The following is a 26,768-nucleotide window of genomic DNA, read 5'->3' as shown; positions in this document are numbered from 1 at the left end:
TTTGATCAACAAATACCTGCACTTCATGGTTAGATGTAGACCCAAAAACTATATCATCAACATAAATTTGAGCAATGATAAAATCAGATTTTATATGTTTGATGAAAAGAGTTTTATCCACACTACCTCTGTGATAGCCATGAGAAAGTAAAAATTGAGTCAACCTTTCATACCAAGCTCGAGGAGCTTGTTTCGCACCATACAAAGCTTTTTCAAGTTTGTATACATGGTCTGGAAATTGAGGATCTTCGAATCCTTTTGGTTGCTCAACATAAACTTCCTCATTCAAAATACCATTAAGGAAGGCAGATTTCACATCCATTTGAAACAATTTAATATTGAGAATACAAGCAATACATAAAAGTAAACGTATTGATTCTAATCTTGCAACGGGAGCAAAAGTTTCATCAAAATCAATACCTTCTACCCGAGTGTACCCTTGTGCCACCAAACGAGCCTTGTTTCTTACAATTGTACCGAACTCATCACTTTTATTTTTAAACAACCACTTTGTTCCAATAACATTTATACCTTTTGGTCTTCGGACCAAAATCCATACCTTGTTGCGAACAAATTGGTTGAGTTCCTCTTGCATTGCATTGAGCCATTCCTCAAAGGTCATGGCTTCCTTCACATTTTTCGGTTCATATTGAGAAACAAAGCAAAGAAAGCTGATTAAATTAATATACCTTCTCGCGAGTTACCATGCTTTCTTCAGGATTTCCAAGGATGAGATCTTTTGGATGATTCGGTTTGACTCGGTGCTTGGTTCTTTCGAATAGAGTCGGTGATGATGTTTGGATGAGTCAAGATAGATGGTTCGGTTCTCCGAGTTTCGGTTGCGACGACGGATTCGTCATTTGCGGCATCGGCAATGGGTTCCGCCGCATCGGGATCCGTTGTTACAACTTTTGGAGGAATATCCATGAGACTATCTATCTTGGCTTCGTGGAAAACTCGAAAAATCTCTAAAATCATCAACAACCACATTAGCCGATTCCAAAACAGCTTTGAGTTCTCATGTTATAAACACGATAAGCTCTACTGTTTAAGGAATATCCAATAAACACACCAACATCACTTTTAGCATCAAATTTACCAATATGCTCACGATCTCTATAGACATAACACACACATCCAAAAACATGAAAATGACTTACATTGGGGCGCTTACCTTTCCAGATTTCATAAGATGTTTTTGAGGTACCTGGACGAATAAACACTCTGTTTATTATGTAGCAAGCTGTGTTAATAGCTTCAGCCCATAATCGCTTTGTCAACTTCTTGCTATTTAACATCACTCTTGCCATTTCTCGCAAAGTTCGATTCTTCCTCTCAACAACTCCATTTTGTTGAGGAGTTTTGGGAGCCGAAAATTCATGAGTTATACCCGTAGACTTGCAAAAATCATCATACACGAAATTTTCAAACTCCTTACCATGATCACTTCGAATTCGAACAATTTTTCCAATATTACAACCTTTCTCAACTCTTAATCTCGGACACGTAGTTTTAAAGGCATCAAAAGTGTCAGATTTTTCTCTTAAGAAATCTACCCAAGTAAAACGAGAGAAATCATCAACACACACAAAGATATATCGTTTACCATTCAAACTTTCAACTTGGATTGGACCCATAAGATCCATGTGAAGCAATTCCAATACCTTTGAGGTATTGATATCAGACACAGGCTTGTGTGTGATTTTTAACTGCTTTCCAAGTTGACACGGTTCACACTTACCTTCACTTTCCTTACCAAGCTTGGGAAGACCTCGAACAATACCTGCATTTGACAGTTTTTTCAGGTTTTTAAAATTAATATGCCCAAGCTTGGCATGCCACAGATCTGTGGTGTTGTTGATAGCTGAGTGACAAGTAAACACAGGGGTTAGAGTGTAACAGTTATCATTGGATCGAAATCCTTGCAATATACATTCATTGTCATCATTCATAACATAGCAATGATCACTATCAAAAGAAACAGTAAACCCTTGATCACAGATTTGACTGATGCTAAGTAAATTAGCCCTCAGTCCTTCAACTAACATTACATTTTTCAGTATAGGTAACCCTTCAAAATTTAGAGTTCCCATACCAACAACTTTTCCTGATAAGCCATTACCAAAAGTGACTTCTCCACATTGCATGGGCCGTATGTTAGTCAAAAAATCCTTGTCACCTGTCATATGTCTAGAGCAACCACTGTCAAAATACCACATTTGAGATGCAATAGCTTTATCGTAAAAACCACTAGACACTTCTTTTTCACCCATATTTGTTTCAAACCTTTATGTTTCTTTTGAGATTTTTTCAAATTATCAAAATAATTTGTTTTAAACAGGTTGTTCAATGTGAAACATTTAGGTCTGATATGTCCTTTTCTACCACAAAAATGACAAATGGGAACAAATCTTTTTACCTGAGATCTTACCCTTTTCGAAAATCCTGGAGATTTTGCAGCATCAGAAGCTGTTCTTGCTGCCACAGGCTGTGAAACTGTTACGGCAGAGTTTGTAGCCTCATGGTGATTCGTTGGAACACTAGCTTTTACAAACTTCGTGACTCCAGAACTTTCCATTCCATTAGAACCAAGGCCTGCAAAACCTCTTTGACCTGCATTCTGAGCTTTTTCAAAAATAGAAGATCCAGGATTAAGCATTTGAACATTTTTCTTAAAATTTTCAAGTTCCTTCTTCAATAGAGAGATTTTTTCATCTTTATCACAAACACTTGTCTCATAATCTTTTATTTTCAACTCACACATTTCAATCTGATGAGACAATTTTTTATTCAATTTATTCAACTCTCTATTTTCAGAAGCAACCTGAATCCATTTTTCATACATGACTTTGTATGATTCAGCAAGAGATTCTTCACGGATTTCGCACTCATCCGAATCGATTCCTCTTGTTTGGTGGTATTATTCGGACATACCAATCTATCTGTCACCTGTGAATCACATCACACATTAGTCATAACAGAGGGTAGGTCAACATTTTCGAATATCTTCATCACTTTCGGTTTCATCATCACTCCAAGTGACATTGAAACTTTTCTTATTCTTTTTCAAAGTGTTTGCACACTCAGATTGAATATGCCCAAAACCTTCACATTCCCTGCACTGAATTCCCTTTTTGTTAGAGACAGAAGGTTTAATGAAAGTATTACCTTTTGAACCTTTCGAAATATTCTTTTTATTTCCCATCTTTTTCATATATTTCTGAAAATTCTTAGTTAATAAAGCAATCTCATCATCACATTCACTATCAGAATTTTCATTATCAGCAACTTTCAAAGCAATACTTTTACCTTTATCAGCAATGGATTTGGGTTTGTCCTTTTGTTTAATCTGTTGATTTAATTCAAAAGTACGTAAGGAACCCATCAATTCTTCCACTTTCATAGTGCTAAAATCTTTAGCTTCCTCCATTGCCAAAAGTTTCGTATCAAACCTTTCTGGGAGAACTCTAACAATTTTTCTCACAAGAACAGAGTCATCAAGCTTTTCTCCAAGAGCAAAATATTCATTAGCAATGTCAGATAATTTTTCATAGAATTCAGTTAAAGTTTCATTATCAGACATTCTAAGCTCATCAAATTTAGTTTGAAGCATGATAAATCTAGATCTTTTCACATCAGAAGTTCCTTCAAACTGAGTTTGAAGGATCTCCCAAGCTTCCTTAGCAGAAACACAAGATGATATAAGTTTAATGTAACCCTCACCTACACCATTAAAGATAGCATGCAAGGCTTTGCTATTGTAGGCAGATAGTTTATCATCTTCAATAGACCATTCCAATTCAGATTTTATAATAATATTACCTGAAGAATCTGTCTCAACTGGAGGAGACCAACCTGATAGAACCATTCTCCACGCCTTCTCATCTTGAGATTTGATGAAGGCTCTCATTCTAACTTTCCAGTAAGGATAGTTAGAGTCATTAAGCAATGGTGGTCTAGAAATAGAACTTCCTTCTGCAAAAAATGACATTCTAACAAAAACGTTATAGGACCACACTAAGAGTTTAGTGTCCCGCTCTGATACCAATTGAAAAACCGTGTTTTTGCAAATGTCAGTTGTATATAAGAAAATATAAAAAAACTGTAAGCGTTTGCGACGCAAAAGTAATTCGCTACAAAGACGAACGAAGCGTAATATAAAATATTTGCAGAAAAATAAATAACTTGACACAAGAGATTTATACGTGGTATCAGTGTTCTCACGAACACTCCTAGTCCACGGGGCCACGCCCAGAGAATGAAATCAATTAATAAAGTATCAAAATTACAAAGACAATTGACTTAAACAAGTTTAGACTCCCTCTAAAGTATTGCCGCAATCCTTTGTAATCCACTTTATGAATCTGACTTCTTGAAACACCTTCAAGCCCGAACTCCCTTCGTCTTTGAAGTGTGAGTGCTTACTTCCTCCCGAAGTAAGGCTTTAGCAAGTCTTCTCCCGAAGACCAAGTGCTTACTTCCTCCCGAAGTAAGGCTTCAACAAGTCTTCTCCCGAAGACCAAGTGCTTACTTCCTCCCGAAGTAAGGCTTTATCAAGTCTTCTCCCGAAGACCAATCTCTTGTTCAGTCAAGTAGTTCTTCACAACCTCTAGGATAGAGTAAGAACAGAAATAGAACAACTAGAACCTAGATGAACAACTAGGCTCTCACAAAACAAAGAAAGACTCTCTTCTCTCAAAAGATAAATGTAGAAAATGAATAATGGAAGAGGTAATTCGAATGGTTGCTCTCTAGGCTCTATTTATAGATCATAGAAACCAAAGAGGCAACCACAAGTTCGAATTAGCAGCTGTACAAAAACTTTCCAAAAACAAACATGATCTGCTACAACAGATTCGGTTGCTGACGAAGCAGATACGCAGAAACGGAAACTTACTAAAATCGGGTCCGATCTTCTTTCAAAGCTTGATTCCTGCCAAAAACAGATTAGATATTCTGATTGTATCAAGATACAATCGAAATTAATAAGGAAAAGGCAATAATCAAAGTTTCCCTTAAAAGGACAACTTTCCAAAAGAGAATTCCTTCTCTTTTGAGAAGTTTTCAACAAAGGAAAGTTCAGCTGAAAGTGCAACTTTCCAAACAAGGAAAATGGCAACTTATAACCGAATAAAAGAGGTAAGATTTCGAAAATGAATGCATAGCAATCTTACCATAAAAAGGAAAAATTATTTTGTCACCTAACTTGCCAAAAAAAGACTTTACAAAGTAAAAATAATTATATTTTGAATATTATGACAAAAAAATTAAAATAAAAAACTATATGTAATTTTTTTTTAAAAAAAAATAAAAAATTATAATCATGAGTTAGAAAAAATTATGAAAAATAAAATTAAAATAAATATTGAAATTAACATAAAATAATGTGAAGAAATTTTTTTTTAACAAAAACTATTAAGAGAAATTTTTTAAAATTATTTAAGTTTATATTTTTTTTAATAATGAAGTGTATTTATAATTTTATGGGATGCAAATATAACTCCTTTTTTAGAAGGGAAATATTAGTTACACCCCCAAAAATTTCTAAAGACACCTATTTTAATAATTTTTATTTTATATAAAATGTATATCTTTAATTATACTAAGTTTTTTTTAACTTTTTTCTTTCAATTCATATTCTTAAAAATATTCCTATCAAGCAAAATTAAATTATATTTTAAATATTATGGAAAAAAAATTAAAATAAAAAATTATATGAAATTTTCTTAGGAAAAAAAAAATATACATGATTTAGAAAAAAATATGAAAATGAGATCAAAATAAGTATTGAAATTAACATTATTTAATGTGAAGAAAAAAAATTTAAAAAAATATTAAGAGTACTTTTTAAAAATTATTTAAGTTTATATTTTTTTAGTAATAGAGTGTATTTATAAATTTATAGGGTGTAAATAGAACTCATGAAATTACTAAAATATCCCTTCTCCTCAATGTTAGTAAAATGGCCGTGATGGACTACATAACATGATAATCATTGTTATGGAAAAGAAAAAAAAATGATAATAACGCCAGCAGTGAATTATAATTTTGTTTATTATTCAAAAAATTGTTTGTGTAATTTTTCAAGAATATATTAGTATTATATCATATCTATATTATAGTTTATCCAATAAATTGTATAGATTAAATTGAATTAAAAATATTGAATGTTCATTGGATACATATAAGTAAAATTGTACCAATTAGATTTTCATTGTGAAAAAAAAAAGTCCATTTTCAAACACTACATAATGTAAGTTTTCAATAAGAAACTTTATAATAGTAGGACATAAGCTTCAAGGGGAGAGCTCACCACGCTCTTAAAATTGTAAGAGTGTGGTGAGCTCCCACTTGAGGCGGAGCTGGTTGCGATACAGCAGGCGTGCCGTCGGGCCCTGTTTTCTGGTTGGGCGTCCATCTCCATCTTCTCGGACTGCCAAATTGCAGTGAATGGATTGTTGGCTGGGTCCTGCCCGGAGTGGAAAGCTCGGAGTGTCTTTGATTCCACTGGACTGCTTGTTTCGGATTGAGAATGTTAAACTCTGTTGGATATCTCGCAACCTCAATGGTGAAGTCCACTCTCTTGCAGCGTGGGTGGGCTGCATCAAATAAATGTTTTAAAATGTGTTCTGTTAGGGAAGTGGCATCCCTTGTTGTCACTACAAACTTTGAGTTTTAATGCTCTGTTTTGCTTTAAATAAATCATCTGTTTGGATAAAAAAAAGTTTTGTGATTTATTTATTTATATGTTTATATATTGGATGTAGAGACAAAAGTGATATATATATATATATATGCACAACATTTACAATAAGTTAATATTTGAGAAGAACTTATGGGTAAAAAGCTCCTTGTATACTCCCATGAAATTAAAAATTTGCATGATCTACACTTTTTTTTTTCATTTTTTTTAAAGTTTAATGTTCATGCTATAAATATTATAAAATATTATTGAATGCTCTAAATATATTTTATTAATTATTTTAATATTTTAACATTTTTTTTAAATGTGAATACAAATATATTAGGTTTTTTTAAAATATACAAATATATATTAATATTATATATTTAAAAAGAATAAAATATATGATGTATGTTATAATATAAAAGGTAAAATAATGAAAAGAAAGTTTTGATGATGTATTTTGAAAGATAGAATAGAGAAGTTGATGGAACTTTCAAATATATAACCCAAAACATAGGAATTTTGCCTTCAACCTTTGACATGTATCAAATCTGTTTTTGAATTTTTAAAGTTGTTCAAAGTTTTAATGAATTATTGAGATTGTTAAATTTAAAATTTTTTGTCTAATTTGAGTGAGAAAAGTCTTAACATGAATCAAAATTGAGGGGACATGATTTGGTATATGTTACAGTTTGAAAGGGGTGATTTAGTAAATATCAAAGTTTGGAGAGCATATTTTAATACATAGACAATCATCGAATTAATAAAATTAAATGAAAATTCAAAAGGAATTTTAAACAGAAAAGCTCAAATTTGATACATGTCAAAGTTCAAAAATCTTAAGTAGCTTTTTTTATTTATTTAATTTAGCTTAATCTTTTACATTATACTACAATTAATTTTTCTGTTTTTTATCTCTAAATTATTTAAATAATACATTTTTTAATAATTATGCAAACATACTATATTATTAAAATGTAAATATCTTTATATATATTATTAAAGTTTCCCTTAAATAAATAAATATTATATATACTTTTATATATTTATATATATATAAAGTGAAACTTTATTTAACCAAAATTATTAATTTAAGATTTTTTTTCATTAAAGTTAACTATTAAAACTAATACTATTATAAAAAATATAATAGAATTTAAATTAAAAAATACGATAGAATTAAAATTAAAATCTTTATATATAAAGTGTAATCCAACAAAAATTATTTATTTAATATTTTTTTCTTTTTCATTATTGTTTTACTAAAATTAATTGTTAAAACTTACACAAAATATGATAGAGTTTAAATTAAAAAAGGATAGAATTTAAATTTAAATATGATACAAGTCTAAATCAAATTTGAATTGAATTCTATTAAAAAAATTGATAAAATTTAATTAGATTTATTTTTTTTAATTATTATTATTTAAATTAATAATTTTTATATTTTCATATATATATAAAAAAAAAATTATTATATTAATTGTTTGTTATTTGAAACTTATATGATATTTATTTTTTATATAAAAATAAAATAATAAAGTTTATAATAAAACTAAAATGCATGTTTCTATTAAAAAAAAAAATGGATGTTTCTATTCAAAAAAAAAAAGCATACGCATCAACTGATCTAAGTGCTTTGGCATCTGAGGTGAGATATGGCCCCAGAAGCTTAATTGCTTAAATTAAATGTCAGCTAGCAACCCATTTAGTCAAGCCAACCAACCATTTACTCAGCTCCACTTTTAATATGACAGAAATTGCGATTACATGCTTCTTTCAATGACCATTTCATCCTTATTTTTTATTAATATTACCAAACCATGTCTCTATTTATTTATTTATTGTTTAATGCAATCATAATTTTGAATGTTATTTATTACTCATCAACTTCATTTTTATGCTAAAAATCCAACTTGACTTAAGGATTATTTTAGTAACTCTTCCAAGATGACATTTCCCAACCAACCAAAATTGAATTCCAAATCGTATCGCCGCGTTCTATGAAGTGGATAGATATTGATATAACCTTTTATTTAGAGAAATTTATAAAAATATTGGAATTTGAGTTAAGTTTTACAAAAATACTGTCACACGAACAAAAATTTAAAAGTACTGTGTTTTTATAAAATACTAGAACAACTAAAAAAACACTAGTAGAACACAGTGAAAACTTAACACAGTATACTGCAGTATGAAACTTATAAAAAAAATACAGTAAAAAAGTCAAAAATACTACCTGTAAAAAAATATCAAAAGTTAGTATACCATGTAAATTTCTCTTTATTTATTGTTTTGGTAAAAAAGAAAAACAAACAAAAAAGAACTTTCTTTTTGAAGAAAATTCACTTTTGTATTGTTTGAAAAAATGGAAAAGGGAAACTGAAATGTGAGGCGTGTACTCTAGTCAGGTTCAAAGCTTGGTGACTGGAGATGATGTGGCGTGGTTGCCGGTTGCCACCTCATACTGAATAATCTTATCGCTATCCAAATTAAACAATGATTCAAAATACTCTATTATGGAATAATTATGACTAATTTCCCTAAAACAAGTAAATCACGTGACCCTAGTCTGTCTGTACAACCATTCATTTTTATTTTTTTTAATTTTGGAGAAATATCAGATCCTGATCTGGTCTTTATCTATTAATATAGTGCTGTCATCATACAATTTAATACTAAAACTAAATTAAGCCTGCTATAGCTCTATGGAGAAAATTGCAATCATCAGTTTTTTTTTTTTCTTCTCTTTTTTTAATGGTTTATTTATATGAATATAATTGATGATATTCATAATTATTATTATTATTATTATTATTATTATTATTATTATTATTATTATTATTATTATTCTCCTGTTTCTCAACTTTTTAATTAAATAGTTGACCTAACGCAAGAAGTAAAATACAAATACAATGTTAAATGTGCCAAACAAAATGGAATTGCTACTTTTGTCAAGAAAAAAGAAAAATAGAATTACTACTAATTGGTCAAAGAAAAAGTAAAGGGTTGCATTGAGAAATGGTTAAAGAAAAGGCAAATTTGCATCGGTAACGAGTAACAAATATATTCATGAATGAATTGGTATTATTATTATTATTATTATTATTATTATTGGTGGGAAATTTTAATTATTATGACAAAAGTAACAGACAACTTTGTTGGACTAAATACACTCGTTGATATCATAACTATACATGCCTAGATAGAAAAAGAGGAGTACGGAACATGCTTAACATGTTTTTTATTCTACATTATCTTCGCATTTTCTCTTATCTTATTTTTCTCGTGCTAATCGATTTATGGATTTGATTAACAATCGTTGAATTAAATAGAATATGGAAGGCTTTTCGTGTAGGAGTTTTAGACACATAATTTATGTAATGACATAGAATAAGAGACCACACCAGACCAATTAATAAAAGAACTATATTAACATACAATATGGCCGATAAAACAGGTGAGACACAATAACACAGCTCGAAACCTGCACGAGAGTTAGCGGGTTTAAATTTACTGCGTTTGGTACGAGATGTTCAAAATAATTTTATTATAGGGAATATTATGAAGAAGAATATGATAGTAGGGAAATGTGTAAAATGTGTTTGGCTAGGGTAATATGTAATCATATTCCTATTAATTAAATTACAAATTTAATTGAGTACATTAATCTTATATATTATTTTAAAATATTAAAATAAAAATATTTTTTTATTATATCTATTTAATTTTAATTATACATAAAAATAAATAATTATTCATTAAAAAAATATATTTATTAATTAGTAAATATTAAATTTTATTGTATTTTTTATTAATTAAAATGAACATTTCTATATATTTTATTACTATGTTATTTATTTTTGTTCGCTATGTCATTTATGGACCCGGTTATTTCCTAATATACGTGGTTGTCGCTGTGTGTGACATGTGGACAAAATAGACACGTCACCTGGAGATGAGTGGGAAGTCAGAGTAAAATAGCAGCAAGTATGGTTCATGTTGTTAGCTCCCGAACATGAGCATAAGATCTACCTTCCCCTCCGGGAGTCAAGACATAAGAAGGCGCCTCCGGGCCAGAAAGGCTTGACTTGAACAATCGCTTAGCATTTAATGCAACATGGAGAAAACGTCTGGGAACACCCATAAGAGGATGTGTCAAACATCGTAAACCTAATTTAGGGCGATTGCACGATAATCTAAGGGGCTAGTGGCGGCTCCATCATGAAGAATCACATCAATCAAGGAAGGATGAAGGCTAACTCACCTAACATCAACGCTGCCTATTACGTAGGTAATGCATGCCCTATTTTAGGGGTAAAAATCGGTCGGTTATGGTCGGTTTTTAAAATTTTATAACCGACCGGCCGGTTACGGTTTTTATTTTACGAAAACCGTAACCGACCGTTTAGAAATTATAACTGTATAAAACCGACCGTACAGTTTTTGGCGGTTTTCGGTTTGGCAGTTTTAGGCAGTTTTTGGCGGTTTTGACAATTTTTTTAGTTAAACTATTTTTTTCTTTCAAAAACCGAAACCGACCGCCATGTTAAAAAAGCCGAAACCGAAACCGACCGCCAAATTCGGTGATGACGTGGAACCAAAAATTCGGTTACGATCTGGTCGGTTTGATGGTCGGTTTCGGTTTTTATGAACACCCCTACCCTATTTTATCTTTTGGAAACTTGTGCTCGTCCATAGTTGGCTCTCAAAGACAAGTTACTCTTTTTCTTATTCCCACCAATTATCTCTATAAATACCCCTGAGAAAATTAAGAGGGGGATCGAAAAACAAGAGAGAGAGAGAGAGAGAGAGAGAGAGAGAGAGAGAGAGAGAGAGAGAGAGGAGACACACAAAAAATATTCTCTGTAAGAAATACTCTTATTAATAATATAGACTCTTGGACTACGGCTCATTAATGCCCGAACCACGTAAAAATCATCTACATTAATTATCCCAAAGCTCTCATTATTATCTTATTAAATTGGTTACCAAAAACTTTGGTCAACAGACACCATCCACATAAAATTTATGTATAATGAATATATATATATATATATTGTTACTAATAATATAAAAATAACTCAAGTTCAAAAAAAAAAAAAAAAATCGATCTCACAGACTAAATATATATCGTAACATTTTGTTAATAATAAATGATAATATTATTGGTATTTAAATTTATTTATAAATTAAAAAATACTATTCAAATTAATATAATGGAAGGTAATAATTCAATTCTACCCTTTTTTAAGGTATCAACATTACCCTCCTCAAGGGTAATTATATTACTAAGGGAATAACATTCCAAGGCTAAACCCTCAAAACAAACAAGGTAATGTTTCACATTACCATTCCCTTACTAGCATTAACCCATTCCAAACAGCCCCTAAATGGCTTCGGATCGTGTTCGAATTGACTCGTTTAACCCGTTAAATACACGGGTCGTATTTGGATTAACACGGATAACACAATTAACTCGTTAATGATCTATTTAAAGTTATTTTAATACTTTAACACGTCATAAATAGATTATAAACGTGTTGAATACTTTATAAACGTGTTATTGGTTGACATGTTTAAACAAAATATGCTTATAAACGGATTACAATGGTCATGTCGTGTCAACCCGTTTGTAAACGGGTCGTGTTCGAGTTTCATTTTCTGACACGATTATTAAACAGGTCGTGTTCGGGTCGAACATATACCTGTTATACATGGGTCTCGACACGACACAAACACGACCCGCAAAAACGAATTGCCACCCCTAACAACAGTGCCATCAAATTGTGTCCCAAAACTCCCTTCATATTACTAGTTTAGACAGAAAACAAATATGGTCAAGTGAAGAGATCACTACTGCCTAAAATTCTTGTAAGATTCTGCTACATTGTCACTAACCCGCCATTCAAGTGTCTCCCCAATTTATATATTGAAATCCAAAATCTCCTCACCATTGGAAGAACCTTGAAGCCTCATTTGATTAAAATTTTCTACAATTAAACAAGGAATGCATGCTATAAATTCATAAATCTGCCAACATGAAGAAATAAAATGTGATAAATTAGGCCCTGGGATTGCTGAGTATTTAAGTTAGGTAGATCGGATGAGCTGATTAGTTAGAAATCGGGCTTTGCTCCGTTCTGTATTTTGCCTCACAGCTCATAAATAAAAATATTAAGCCTAAGAGATGTTTCCGTATCAGTTTTGATTGAGTAGTATTACCTATCAGAAATTCAGAATATCATATGGCTATGCCTAAACAAATCAAAGGGGCCAGGCCCCTTGACCTTTTCTTGTGTTCTTTGTTTTGTGGTGTCCTAGTCAGTAGCCAAATCACAAATTTGTTTTATGAGGAGCCAAGTAAAGAGGAGGCCAAATTAATTTTTTCAAGAAGGGGCCAACACTAGAAAAAATTAATACTATCACAAGAAAAATTATCTATCCTTTTTTATTTTTCTTTCAAATATTTGGGAGGCTGCCAAGAGTATTTCTGCTGCTGGTCCTAGTCAACCTGCAACGACGATCAAACGAGACATAGTGCCTACACTTACTTGAAACATAATGCATTTTCTTTTCAACCTTAGTTTTCTGGTTGTTTTTTAAAAGGCAGGAAAGGCGTGGTTCAGAAAAGTATCTCTTGTTTGTGTAAGAGAGTCAGATAGACTGACAACCCTTTGAAGGTAACACATGACCACAAGCTTCCTGTGGTAATAACCCATACAGTTTTCAGCAATCCTCACCCCACCAATTAAGACGCATAACCATTTTTTTCATTTTGAATAAATAATTAGCAAGAAATCCTATTTCATATGAATGAGCTCGAGAAATGTTCAACATTTACCTTATCTAGCATCTTGGATTACAGTTTAAAAAATGATGTCAGCCTAACCATCCTTCCTGCAACAATAAACAAATTATATGCATCAGAATACTCGCTGGGTGTTTTTCTTTCCCTCTTTTTATTCTCAACACAAAACAGCACTTTATTGATATCATTCTACAATGGTAAATAATAAAATCCTAAACTATTTATACATACTTTCTCTTTCTTCTATCAGCCCCAGTATTCCTCATATCAGTTTTTGGAAGAGAAGATCCTTGGGGGTTAGCATATTGCATGGGAGAAAGAACAGGACCAGGAGCAGCAGCCATTCCAATAGTTGAAGCAGCCACAGGTGGCATGGATTGCTGAGGTGGTACAGGAGTGGGAGCAGGAGGTTCGGGAAGTGATCTTGGTAATATGTGCTTTAATCGATTGTTTCTGTAGTTCTTCCAGAAGTAAAATTGCTGTCTATGTGCCAACTCCTGAAAATGATAAAAACTAGGAGATAAGCATACAATTGATTTAACAAATATGATAACAAAGTGGTACATAGAGGAGATAAAGAAACGAATTCAACACAATTCAGTTATTTTTTAGGGAAAATAAAGTTAACAGGTTTCCAACAACTAAACAACAAGAAAGACAATTGAAAAGACATAGAAACATTAAACACTAACCTTGCTGCCAGGATGTGCCATTGCATTACGAAAGTTTGCATTTTGGAGAAGTTCAAGAAAATATAGGCAATGAGGATACCTAGGATAAGCAAAAGAAAGAACAATATAGTAAGCTAAGATAAAATAGTTCAACAAAGTTAATTTTTTTATAAAAAGAAAATACGAAAGGATAAAATACAAAGTTTTTTTATCCACACCGGCAGCTGATAATTAAGAAATGCCTTTTACTTAACACGAGCAAAACATTACTAGCTTAGCATAATTTCAAAGTTCTGGCTCACATTATAAACTTCATGTACTCCGGCTGCTGCCAATACTGAAGGTACTTCAAGTATCCAATGAAAGCCTCATCTTCAAAATAGCGATTCTGAGCCAAATCTGTACCAGAAATTCAAATTTAAAAAACGTAGTTCTAGTGTTGTAATGATTTAGGATTTTCATTATAGGTCATTTCAAATTTGCTTTCTAGTTTTACGGAAGTATTCAAATTTAAAAAATATAGCATTGCATTCTCTAGTGATTTATGATTTTTATTATAGGTTATTTCAAGTTTGCTTTCTAGTTTTCCAAAAGTATCACAACTCCGTGACCTCTTATGGATTAGTTGTACGTAACATTCAAAGCAGATAAGCAACTTGTTAGAATATTTTTCATCATATTTGTACTCACTATTTCAATGATACATGCATCGTTTAAAAAAAAAAAGAGAGAAAGAGAGAGAATGACAGTATCAAACATGTAGAACACAGGCTTTTCTTGCTTGGTTAAGCATTTTGGTGACGATCTTATAGATAGTTACAATAACTTAATAAGACATTGTTTAACTGTTATAACACTCTAAAGAATAGACACTACACAAAGAGAGTAAATAGCTCCTAATATACAAGTTATGGCTTAAGAATCTCTTGGACACTACACAATTTCTATAGTTTTCTGCTCTCTAAATGATATTGACGATCAGGCGGGGTGCCAGTTCGGAAATTTCTGACTAGTGAAAAAAAAAGAAGGAACTGAATTGAAGAAAAAAGACTCACAATGGATGTAAGTAGGGTTAGCAAGGCATTGAACAAACTCCAGTTCAAGCAAGAAACGCTGCCGCCCATCATCTGGATCCTTGTATATGCTCTTTTGCCTACAATATCATATAAATTTTCAAATTTTGACACTAAATTTGTTTACAAAATTGACCAGGAAAATTAACCTAAAAGAGGGGAAAAAAAATCAATTTTTGTTTTACTAATTTTCTTTTCGATTTCCTTTCCCACAGTTTCTCAATTAGGGTAATGTAGAGAGAAAGAGAGAAAGAATATAAAGAGTTGGTGCTTACGAAGATGGAGATTCGGATGAATCGTCACTATCTTTGCCAGAAGCCATAGAAAAGCTCGAGCAGCTTAGAAAAAAATTCAAATTATTTTTGAGGAATTAATTCAAGGAAACAGATGAAGGGGAGGCTCCTTAATCAGAACCCAGTCTGACTCTTACACACGCAGACAATACCCCGCGAAATGGTGGTGATGGGCCTAACAGCTGGGCTTGGGCTTGGGCTTGGGCTTGGGCCTTGAACAAATTTATAATTTTACCACTTTCTTATAAGAGAAATTTACACAAACTGCTCGCACATTATTTTTTTTAGGCTAATTAGTAATTTTTTCCCTCGAATTTGACATGTACCAAATAACTTTTTTGGCCGTTAAAAATTTCCCCTGGACTATTGAGATTGTTAGATTTAAGAACTTTTATCTAATTTTAGTAAAAAAATTCTAACATGGATGAAAGTTCATAGGGCATGATTTAGTATATATCAAAATTTGAGGGGCATGATTTGGTAGATATCAAAGTCTAGGGAGCATAGTTTAGTACATAAACGAATGAAATTAGACAAATGTCTTTAAATTTAACAATCTCAATAATTCGGGAAAATTTTTAACAGCCAAAAAAATTCAGGAGATATAATTTAGTTCATGTCAAAGGGAAAAAATTACTAATTAGTTTTTTTTTTTTTTCATGAGTCATACCCTATATTCTACCGTTTTAAGTGTAAAGATAAATAATCAATCATCATTTATAATTATGTCACATAGTAGAATAATAGATCGTGCAAATTCCTGTAGAACATTGCTCAAGTTATTTTTAAACTTAGTAAAAATTAACTTACAACAGAAACCCTTAAACCCTCTTATTTATGGAATATACAAACTCACCTTAAAAAAAATAATAAATAAATAAATAAATAAAAATCCGCCCCCAACACCAAATTCAAATCCAGGTTCCAAACATTCAGTTCCCAGATCCCACTGGCAATTTTAACATGTTATAACACTACAGTTGGAGAACTTTCTATTCATGATTTCATTATCAATTTCACTGTTGAAAGCCTTATAATTCCATGCAAAAACACTTTGTTTAGCTGATATGAATTTAAATCCTCAATTGTTTATCTCATCCACGGTGATAACTTAATAGAATTACAAATGTCACATAGGGATTACAAGTAAGAATCATTTCCCAGCTCCTACAATTGGCTATTTTATCCAGGTATTTTTAGCCTTCTTATATTCCCTGAAAAGCAAATAAATGCATGCTCTGACAAACACAATCACAATGTCTTCTCCAAACGCTTCTAATTCGCGATAAATGATCTAGTTGGCCATTGCCATGCAAACAATGCTAGAAGTTCTTTCATCCCTGACTACAGAGCTGAACTTAAGACCACTTTAAAACATTTAACTAATAGTCCTTCCATAATGGTTGGTTGGTGCCATCCCCGACAAGGTAAGACTCCTCATCAGTATGGTCTGAACCTCATGGGCCGCCTGAACCTTGGAACCCTCCTGCAAAACAGAAAGATTAGACCATGCACATTAAATCTTGGATGCAAGGTTTGGGAAAAACGTTTCGCTTCTCATGGAGAGTAATCAAAGAGAACTAGTCACCAGGATAAAGGTTTCCGATAATGCAGTGAACTATAAATAAGCTATCCATGGCAGACTGGTCAGAATTTACTTGTATATAAGTAAATCAAAAAAGAAAACCAATTTAATTTATCTTTGTAAATTCTAATATGGAAAGTTCAGCATCTCTTAAGTGGGGGTGATGTAATATTCTACATGCTACATAGTCAATAGCAACATAATATTGTAATTGGTCTAGCTAGCAGACAGTAGCCTTAAAATGGGGTCAAATCACACCACCAAATAATTGAGATAACTCTATTTAGTAGATGATCTTAATAATTAGACAATCACAAGGTAGTAAGTATACTTTAATTAACTTCTATACAGAAACAGAAGCAGTAAAAACAATCTAGTGCTCACCCATAACCATATGAAGGATAGAATGGAGAAGCAGGCGCAAATGGCCTTCGAGATCTGAAGGGGCCAGCTCTCCTTCCTCGAAACTGTTTCATTCCAGGAACATTTGTCCGCTTGGCTGAAACCTATAAGTTAATTAAAGAAAATTATAACAAAAAGAGTAAAGCATAACAAAAAAAATACGTGAAAAAAAAAAAACAATCCAAGCACTTCAATTGACAGTTTAAAAAAGAAAAAACCTTTAACTGACGACCATGCAATTCTGATTCATTTAACAGAAGAGCATTCTGAACAGCTTCAACCTCAACAAACTCAACATAAGCAAATCCTTTTGGCTGGCCAAACTTATCTGTCAAAATTGTAACTCTGTTGACAGTTCCACAAGATTGAAAATGCTGCTGGACTTCCTCAGGAGTGCATGCATAGTCAACCTGAAGTAACAAAAAATAAATAAAAAAATTAGGCCTGGCTTCAATACTTTGCACTGGTATCATTATCAAGCAACAAACATTCTGAAACTCACAAAGAGTCAATCCCAATGAACTTCGATGAAACTTGGAAAGAGCCTGATCAATTAAAAAACTTATTTAAGTTTTTAACATAAGTATTTTAGGGTTATTTCTTTACCTTGCCTTCAGTCAAACTTTATTTGTAATCAATATTACAAACAAACGTACACACAGGGAAGCACCTAAACAATTTTTCGTTTTATTTTTTAAGTAGTATGACCTGTGACACTTTTATTATAAGAAACAGTTATTAAAAACATTACTCAAATTAGCTCAGGTTGGGGTTTGATGCCCACACTCTTACTTCAACACACCCACCCAACCACTTGAGCTAAAATCAAGTGGCGAATGACCTGGGACACTAGATTGCTAAGAGATAAACGAAGACCTACCAACTGATCAGATGAAACCTTCAATAATTTGTAGATGAATATAAACAATTATATTTGCCTACAAATAAATTGCAATATGCGTACCCAAGAGGGGCTAAAATGGTTAGACATATGGTTTGCTCCCACAAGGTCTTAGGTTCGAGTCCCACCTGGGTACCTACATAGCAATCGTTATAGTTTCCTCGTCCCCAAATATTGTAGGGTTAGGCGGGATCCTAGTTTTTTTTCTTAAAAAAAAAAAGAAGAAGAAGAAGAAATTCTATAAGCATGAATAATTACAGAAATTTTCTTTTCATTCAAGGAAAATGAATGAAAATATATGTTTAGTGAATAAACAAAGAAAATTCGGAATACAAAACTACATAGACTAATGCAGAGTGAATTGCCAAAAAAAGAAGATTTTTTTTTAAAAAAAAAAAGTATATGTAGTGAATAAACATAGCAAATTCAGAATACCAAACTAGTAACTACATAGACTAATGCAGAGTTGAATTGCCAACTATGTGGGTCTAACATTTGGTGAAGCTGATCATGATAGCATGAACAACGTACTTGCAATGTTTCCCAATGTTGTGAGAAAGTAGCAGACTCCTTTTACACACATCAAGTGACAGAGACCTTGAAACTAAAGCAAACAACCAGACAGGGAAAACCTATATCAAAATATCAAGTCATTCTTAAAAATATGTAATGACACATAATACTTGCATAAATTTCTTAGAGACTGCGCAAGAGTAAATAATCAACAAAATCCAAAATGCAAAAGAATAAGTACAATGATAGAAACCTTACATTGCCAACATAAATAGAGCGGGAATCCACCTCCTCTTTCTCAGCTTGGGTTGCAGAAGTACTAGAGGAATCTGCATACATATTCAATAGGATAAAATGAACAAAAGTTTCTCTTGAGACTAAACCTAGAAGTGAGATTCAATTTGCACAATCCAACTAGTTCAGAAAAATTGGACAAAAGAAATTTTGGACCGGGTCAACACTAATGTGTACAATTCAAGATAATAGTTAACGCAAGTCATTCATCCAGCTTCACGACTTTCTAATAGCTAATTGCCACATGTCTTAATAAAATTCCTCTCAAATGGGTTCAGAAATTAAAGACACCATATTTCACTCGAACTGTTTTAACCAACAACCACCATAATAGTTTGCAACATACTTAGGTGGAAGAACTCTGAGCAACGAAATACATGGTAGAAATCTCACATTACTGATAGTAAGCCTATATCATATCATATCACATTTAATTTTTTGGGTTTCCAGTAAGCAAAGCAATGAAACTAGTTCCAACATACAAAATTGATATTCTCAAATTTCATCAATATAAGATACTTCTTAGTTATCAGTGTTCTACAACTTCAATTTAGCAGTAACAGCTATAGTATTCTCCAAAAGTTGAATAAAAGAAAACCCTTTCCTACATGTGACTTTTAGATCACCATAAATATGGCAAAAAGAAAACGACACTCAAAACCATAAAAGAAACTAAATTCAAGTTAAAACCTAAAGAATAACAAAAATAGAATTCAAATAGGTCAAAGTAATAGCATAAAACTAGATAAATATAGGAAAATACAGACACGATACAGGAAGCAATAACAAAAAGTAGTGACCTTGAACAGCGCCCATCTCCTTCTCAACCTTAGCCTGCATCTCGCGGAGAGCACCTGCTTCTTCCTCCATCTCCTTAAGCCTCTTCTTCATATCCTCCAACTCCTGCGAAACCAAACCAAATCAAGCTGAGCACCAAGAGCAGATCAAGAAAAAAGATAACAGGAATAAGTAAAAGTGGCGGTACCTTAGAATTAGGGTCGTCGACGTCGTAGTCCTGGCCGTCGCCGTCGATGTCGGCATCCATATCTCCATCGTCTCCGGGGATCTCTCCGCCATAGACCTCGTGCTCTTGCTCGTCGTGCTCGTCCATAACTATCTAAATAATATACCTATATTTATTTAGTATAGATAATAAATATATAAATACATATATATATATAGAGAGAGAGAGAGTGAGTGAGAGTGGGAGCTTCAATGGTGTATCGATTTCTTTGCTAGGTCCAGTTTTGAGGTTTTCCTCTCGTTTTGGGAACATATATCTGGGACCTAGTGCTGCGTTTGGGATGTCGAAGGAAGAAGGGCGTTTTTGGAATTTCATAATCGGCGGGGCTATTTTTGACATGAGAAATTTTATTTACACTCCAAAAATTTGTAAAGACACCTCCATTTTAATAATTTTTATTTTATAAAAAATTTATATTTTTAGTTGTACTAAATTTTTTTAACTTTTTTCTTCCCATTCATATTTACATATCAAACAAAATTAAATTATATTTTAAATTATTTCAAAAAAAATTATATTTTAAATATTATGACAAAAAAATAAAAATAAAAAATATATTTATATATGAGTTAGAAAAAATTATGAAAATAAATAAAATAAGTATTGAAATTAATATAAAATAATGTGAGGAAAAAATTTTAAAAAAACATTAAGTGTGATTTATAAAAATTATTTAAGTTTGTATTTTTTTTTAATAATGGGGTGTAATTATAATTTTATGTGGTGCAAATAGAACTCCCCTTTTGACATTTCAAGCTCATTCTAGTAAAATTTTATTTACACCCCAAAAATTTCTAAACACACTCAATTTTAATAATTTTTATTTTATATAAAATTTATATGTTTAATTATACTAAGTATTTTTAACTTTTTTTCTTTCAATTCATATTTTTAAAAAATATTAGAAAAAAGCTACGTGCAAAGCATTAGTTACCATTACATTTAAAGTTGATTATTTTATAATAATATTTGGGATGATTATAGAGTGTCACATCATCGTCTTATACTTCTCATTTATATATATAGATAGATTATAAATAATATAAGAAATAATTATATATAATTTAATTTATTATTATGATCTAATTGAATTTTCTTAATAAAAAGTGATTAAGACAATAAAAAGTAATATAATTATTTTGTGAAGTTATTGTAATGTATATTCAATACATGTAAATAATTAATTCTTGGATGAAGAATATTCTATCATTCTTTATAAAAAATGTATCTTCTAATGCATATAATATGTTGTTTGCCAAGTAATAAAATATTTACTCTAGTGTATTAATGTCTTAAATGTTCTGTCTAAAAAGAAACACACAGTATTTCATAATTTGTGCATATACATATACATATATGGAACACTTCTTAATGGGTATTACCCATAAATGGTTACTGAGCAAATTTAACTATAAATATTAATTTTAAAAATGTCAAACCATCCAATTTTGATCTAACAACGAATAATGAAATCACAAATTTGAATTTCTATGCTTAATTTAACTACTTAATTAAAAAAAAATATTAAAAAATATCTCTTTTGACACTATATCAAAAATATGTTCATACAAAAATATTTAACTCAAACTCAACTTTTTCTTTTCTTATTTTTCTTGCTAAAAAACTTTTTTTTTTCAAATTTTTTTTATTTCTATCAAAAAGAAATATCTTTATATATTAAAAGTGCCTATCTAACGGCAATTCTTGGTTTAACGATTCTTGGTTTAACGATTTTTTTTTTATTTTGAAAATAGACGGAACGTAAACGGAAGGGTAACGTGAGCGTCTCAATTGAAACCTCCTGAAGAATAGCTCAATCAGTTCTGTAAATTGATCGGCCGCACACAATATTTTATCCAGAACGTTAACCTTCTCTTTCAAATCGCCTCCTAAAATTGCTCTTTTTCTCCATCTCCTGAAATAGAAATTGAAATTGATAAATGAATTTCTCATTTAGAATGGATTTTCAAATTTTAATTTTTAACACTCAAATGAGAAATTGCATCACCACTGGCCTCTGCCCAATCTCTTCACCACACTTCGGTCTGATCTGGTCTTCCCTCTCGCGCTCTCTGTCTCGGTCTCATTCTTAATCGCTACTTTCTAATCGAAAGAATCCAAAAACTGTGGCATTTTGAAATCGACTCATCTTATTCTCTGCCCGAGTCTCCTTTAAAACCCCACTTAGTGAGAGAAGCTTTTCTCAGAAGCTAGAGAGAGAAACAAAATCAACAGAGTAGAGAGAGAGCTTCGATAGACAATGGCGTATAGGGTTTGTATTTCCTTTCTCATTTGCATTCTCTTTGTTTCATCGTTGAATGTGATTTCAGCTGAGGAGAATGAATCGAAAGAATCAAAAAAGGAGTTCATTCTCACTTTGGATCAGTCTATCTTCTCCGATACTATTAGAATTTTCGGGTCTGGAGGATAATTCAGGTATTATGTGGCTTCCGTTGTTGTTGACTGATCAATGTAATTGCTCGTGGTTTTGATCGCAAGAGAATAATTATTATGTTTGCTTGGAACTTAATAGGTAATGAACTTAGGTGTGTTTGTTTGTACAAGAATTGCGTGTGAATTATAGTGTATATATGTTTATATATACTTGATGAGAATATGTTAAGACTCATGTTACTGTTATGACATTCAAGCTATTTACATTGTACATTAATTATAAACTATTTTGAATTTTTGATTTTATGGGGATTTTTTTTTTTGGAATTTTGATCAATATTCATGAGTCATGGCATATGTGGAATATAGTTTAAATGATCAATTTTATGCATATTCTAATAAAGAAAAAATTGTTATTGATTGTGCTTATTGTCAGGCAAATGATGCTCAACTTAGTACAATGGTTGTTGAGCAGGTGAGTATTCAAACTTAAACTCGAAGCTTAAAAGAACTCCAATTAAATATTTAATTCAGATTATATGATCTCTTATAATTTGAGTTGAGAACTTTGGTAATTGAATAATGGCAAGCCCATAAATTTAGTAACATAATCCTTTTTCGACAACAGGTTGAGCAAGCAGCTGGGCTTGAATCATTAGTTTTATCTGTGAAGACAATAAATCAGCTTCGTGAAAGTTTTGTTTCTATTGATAAGTATGTGTTCAATTAAACATGTCTGAGGGTCTATGTTTAGCACCATTCAATTGTTATTTATTTTTGACTTAATTAATTTATTTGTATCAGTTTGTGTCAAGAATGTCAGAATTTAATAGACAATCATGACCAGATAAAGCTCCTTAGCAATGCAAGGAATAACTTAAATACAACTCTTAAGGTAGGTGAGCTTGACCTTGCCGAAGTTTTAAGTAAATGCATAACACATCTAATTTTATGCGCATGTGCTTGTAAGCATGTTATCTTTTCTTGTTTGAGCTGTATGTGAATTAAATTTAATTGCTAAGATGAGGTCGCATTTTTCTTTTTCATGCTCATTTTTTTTTTGTCCACAGTTCTCTTTAAAGTGCTGCAGTACTGGTCACTACAATGATGCCTGCACAAGAAACTTATGGTAGGAAAGAAATGAGATACTTTTGAACTAGAAGCCTACTAATCTATGTGTTGATTTTAACTTAATTTGGTAAAACAGTCTATTTTTTCATTAAATTTCAGAACATGACATCAAGGGTTTCCCCACACTTAAGATTTTTAGGAATGGTGGTAAGAATGTTCAGGAATACAAGGGACCACGTGAAGGTTGGTATTGTTGAATATTTGAAGAAACAGAGTGGCCCCGCTTCTGCTGAAATTAAGACTGTTGAAGATGCCAGTGGTATCATTGAAGACAAGAAGATAGTCATTGTAAGTGCTCGCTGCTTATGTTATACCCTTATATTTTTGCATTTGCAGGTTGGAGTGTTCCCCAAATTTTCCGGTGAGGAGTTTGAGAATTTCATGGCTGTTGTCGACAAATTGCGTGCAGACTATGACTTTGCTCATACTACAGACGCCAAGCTTGTCCCACGTGGTGAATCATCAGTCACTGGGGCTTTGGTTAGACTTTTGAAGCCATTTGACGAACTTTTTGTTGATTCTAAGGTACTTTTTATTACAAATTTTGAAAAAGTTCAATCATTCTTCAAAATTCTCCATGAATGAAGTGCACCTCATCTTGCATTTTATGCTCTTTGTTGCCTCTTACTAGGTACTATTGGTGGACTTCAAGTCGGGCTCATTTCATAATCCAGTTCTTCTCGAGATTGATGTCATTTCATATGTACTACTTTGTCACTAAACTAATCTATTACACAACTCTCATTTTAGTACATAAACTTTATATTACGTGTTAAATCATTTTGGCCTGTAATTTTAACTACTTAGGCGGCCTACCTAGCCCCTAAGAATAAAGACCACTACTTTTGATTCTAAGTTGACCAAGTCCTAATTTCTATAAGTAGCAAGTTCAACAACATTTGTTATGGCATTTTCATTATTCTTGTGAAGTTTTTTTCTCCTCAAGAGGTTCCCTATTTCTTATTGTGATGTTTCTTTCTCTAATTCGATATGTATATATATATATATATATATAATTATATCCACACATTTGATTCATCTTATTTTTTTGTACTATAAATTCTCTATGTAGCTATAGACCTCTCAGGAGTGTGGCTGATTTTTGTAGTTTGGAAGAACATCAATTATTGTGTTCATTCTTTATGGTGTGATCTTTTCCTCATAGTAATTCTCCTATAGCCTATATACAGTAGAACCTCTATTCAAGAATAGACTTTGGACCAAGCAAATTATATTCTAATTGAGAGGTTATAACTAAATAGAGTTATACTAGAAAAAAAAATTAAAATACTAAAAAATATCAATCTAACCATAATAACAATAAATAATTATTAATACTATATTATAATAAAATTATTTTAGAGTAAATATAATGGTAATACATATGTTACAATTTGGAATAAAATTATTAATTTTATGTAAATAAATTTACAAAACATATGTATATATTTTATTAAGATGTAATTATTCTTATATAGAGGTATATTTTGTTAATACGGGACTTAGAAAATGTATAACTAATTACAATTTAGAGGTTATTCTTATTTATAACTGGCCCAAATCGGGACTTGATTTTTTTATAACAAATTAGAGGTTATTCTTGAATAGAGTATTCTTAAATAGAGGTTCTACTGTATATGGACAATTACAAGCATTGATTTTGGACAAATCAAGCTTAAATTGGTGTTGGAATGAGTTAGAGGTTGTGTATATTAGGAGTACGCATATTGAGATTAATGTCCTGTTTTTTTATTAATAAATATACTTAACATTTCTTTTATAAAACATTATGTTTTACTTATTAAATACTCGGTTTGTCTTTACAAGTACAATCGTTCATATGATAATATCATTTTACACAGTTTTTATAAATTTAAATTTACATTACAATGCTATGCTAAAAAAAAAAAACTAAATAGAACAATCTAACATTTCAATATTAGTTACATTAAAATAACATTTAGAGTATAAATATTTTTTTTCAAACAAGATATATTCCTTAAACAAAAAATATAGACAAAATTTAAAAAAAAAACCAAGACCAAAACCCCAAATAAAACTAACAATACGTGCCTCGGCACGTAACATTCAACTAGTATATATATATATATATATTTAATGAAACACATTGTAAAAGATACCTAAGTTGATGTGACGTGCAATACGCGTATAATTAGTTTTTTTTTTTTAATTAGGTGATGTTAAGTGCAATACATGTATGTTTAATTTTTTTTAATTAGGTAATGTATTTTTTTTATTTTTAAATGGGGTTTGAGATTTTGATCTTTTAAAAAAAAATTAGCTATTGTTTAATTTTTTTTTAATTAGGTAATGTATTTTTTTTTTAATTTTTAAATGGAGTTTGAGATTTTGATCTTTAAGAAAAAAAAAATTAGCTAGTGCTACATTAGAATATCATTTGGTTATGATTATATAAATATATATATTTTTAAAAGTTTTCAATTTTTTTTTAATTAGGTAACGTATCTAATAATGCATATACTGTAATTTACTATATTCTTAACTAAAACTCACATAATTAAATTTGAGTGTATTTATACATAGATTAGATTCGTAAATTTGATATAAATGTTTTTTATTCCTTAACTTTACGAAAAATATGGTGTGTGAATCAGTTTACCATAACTAAAATGGAAAGCAATCAATTCCTTAGTACAACCATTTTAATTTAAAATATAAAATAAATAATAATGAAGTTAAAAATATTTATAATATTTTAAATTTAAATTTCTTTATATAAAATATTTACATAATTTTTTTTATTTTAATTCAAAGTTAAACCAATAAATTTAAAAATATGATTAAAAATATCTATAACATTTTAAGTATTTTAAATTCAAATTAAAATTTCTATATATAAAATATCTATATAAATTTTATTTTTAAATATATATAATAATATTATAAAATTAATAAAGAATAATCTGTTAATTAATAGGATATTCTGTTAAAGTTAACGTAGAAACTCAA

At 30.9% G+C, this 26,768-nt stretch overlaps 3 protein-coding genes across 10 annotated transcripts; 1 reads left to right on the top strand and 2 right to left on the bottom strand.

Moving 5' to 3' along the window:
- Nucleotides 1-8,905: 8,905 nt before the first annotated feature.
- On the bottom strand, nucleotides 8,906-15,671 carry LOC115708242 (mediator of RNA polymerase II transcription subunit 31). 5 transcript variants are annotated; one of them, XM_061102211.1, is made up of 7 exons: nucleotides 15,516-15,671; nucleotides 15,223-15,320; nucleotides 14,470-14,566; nucleotides 14,189-14,267; nucleotides 13,728-13,993; nucleotides 13,530-13,585; nucleotides 8,906-8,924 (listed from the first exon to the last, which is right to left on the bottom strand). In XM_061102211.1, exons 1-6 carry the CDS (start codon nucleotides 15,560-15,562, stop codon nucleotides 13,573-13,575), a joined length of 600 nt encoding a protein of 199 aa, XP_060958194.1. In that variant the 5' UTR covers nucleotides 15,563-15,671; the 3' UTR covers nucleotides 8,906-8,924; nucleotides 13,530-13,572. The 5 variants fall into 5 exon arrangements, with proteins under 5 accessions (XP_060958194.1, XP_060958189.1, XP_030492319.1 ...); XM_061102206.1 differs by lacking the exon at nucleotides 8,906-8,924 and adding an exon at nucleotides 9,277-10,172; XM_030636459.2 differs by lacking the exon at nucleotides 8,906-8,924 and adding an exon at nucleotides 12,214-12,678.
- An 899-nt stretch (nucleotides 15,672-16,570) lies between these two features.
- Nucleotides 16,571-20,546, bottom strand: LOC115706101 (polyadenylate-binding protein 1). Of its 2 annotated transcripts, XM_030633626.2 has the most exons (6): nucleotides 20,214-20,546; nucleotides 20,029-20,131; nucleotides 19,193-19,263; nucleotides 17,739-17,930; nucleotides 17,503-17,624; nucleotides 16,571-17,019 (listed from the first exon to the last, which is right to left on the bottom strand). In XM_030633626.2, the coding sequence occupies exons 1-6, from the start codon at nucleotides 20,337-20,339 to the stop codon at nucleotides 16,974-16,976; spliced, it is 660 nt and encodes a 219-aa protein (XP_030489486.1). In that variant the 5' UTR covers nucleotides 20,340-20,546; the 3' UTR covers nucleotides 16,571-16,973. The 2 variants fall into 2 exon arrangements, with proteins under 2 accessions (XP_030489486.1, XP_030489487.1); XM_030633627.2 differs by lacking the exons at nucleotides 19,193-19,263; nucleotides 20,029-20,131; nucleotides 20,214-20,546 and adding an exon at nucleotides 18,485-18,556.
- Nucleotides 20,547-22,982: 2,436 nt separating this feature from the next.
- On the top strand, nucleotides 22,983-24,716 carry LOC115704724 (protein disulfide-isomerase-like). 3 transcript variants are annotated; one of them, XM_061118881.1, is made up of 7 exons: nucleotides 22,983-23,121; nucleotides 23,275-23,360; nucleotides 23,451-23,541; nucleotides 23,717-23,775; nucleotides 23,877-24,065; nucleotides 24,114-24,302; nucleotides 24,409-24,716. In XM_061118881.1, exons 4-7 carry the CDS (start codon nucleotides 23,773-23,775, stop codon nucleotides 24,496-24,498), a joined length of 471 nt encoding a protein of 156 aa, XP_060974864.1. In that variant the 5' UTR covers nucleotides 22,983-23,121; nucleotides 23,275-23,360; nucleotides 23,451-23,541; nucleotides 23,717-23,772; the 3' UTR covers nucleotides 24,499-24,716. The 3 variants fall into 3 exon arrangements, with proteins under 3 accessions (XP_060974864.1, XP_060974865.1, XP_030487791.2); XM_061118882.1 differs by having other exon boundaries at nucleotides 23,275-23,775; XM_030631931.2 differs by lacking the exons at nucleotides 22,983-23,121; nucleotides 23,275-23,360; nucleotides 23,451-23,541; nucleotides 23,717-23,775 and having other exon boundaries at nucleotides 23,801-24,065.
- Nucleotides 24,717-26,768: the final 2,052 nt, after the last annotated feature.

Source organism: Cannabis sativa, chromosome 1 (assembly GCF_029168945.1).
Source record: "Cannabis sativa cultivar Pink pepper isolate KNU-18-1 chromosome 1, ASM2916894v1, whole genome shotgun sequence".
Lineage (NCBI taxonomy): Eukaryota > Viridiplantae > Streptophyta > Magnoliopsida > Rosales > Cannabaceae > Cannabis > Cannabis sativa.
The sequence above is the reverse complement of the archived record's forward strand: the minus strand, read 5'-3'. Positions and strand labels throughout refer to the sequence as shown.

Bases quoted from the DNA above. Each gene is read 5' to 3' on its own strand.
- LOC115708242 (XM_061102211.1), bottom strand. From the start codon at position 15,562: ATGGCTTCTGGCAAAGATAGTGACGATTCATCCGAATCTCCATCTTC. The intron at 14,268-14,469 runs GTGAGCCAGAAC...TGCTTATCCTAG, and splicing joins GAGTACATGAAGTTTATAAT to GTATCCTCATTGCCTATATT. The intron at 13,994-14,188 runs GTTAGTGTTTAA...TATCATTTTCAG, and splicing joins TGGCACATCCTGGCAGCAAG to GAGTTGGCACATAGACAGCA.
- LOC115706101 (XM_030633626.2), bottom strand. From the start codon at position 20,339: ATGGACGAGCACGACGAGCAAGAGCACGAGGTCTATGGCGGAGAGATC. The intron at 17,625-17,738 runs GTTTTTTCTTTT...ATTAACTTATAG, and splicing joins TGCATGGTCGTCAGTTAAAG to GTTTCAGCCAAGCGGACAAA. The intron at 17,020-17,502 runs GTGAGCACTAGA...TCTGTTTTGCAG, and splicing joins TATCCTTCATATGGTTATGG to GAGGGTTCCAAGGTTCAGGC.
- LOC115704724 (XM_061118881.1), top strand. The intron at 24,066-24,113 runs GTAAGTGCTCGC...TTGCATTTGCAG, and splicing joins AAGACAAGAAGATAGTCATT to GTTGGAGTGTTCCCCAAATT. The intron at 24,303-24,408 runs GTACTTTTTATT...GCCTCTTACTAG, and splicing joins AACTTTTTGTTGATTCTAAG to GTACTATTGGTGGACTTCAA.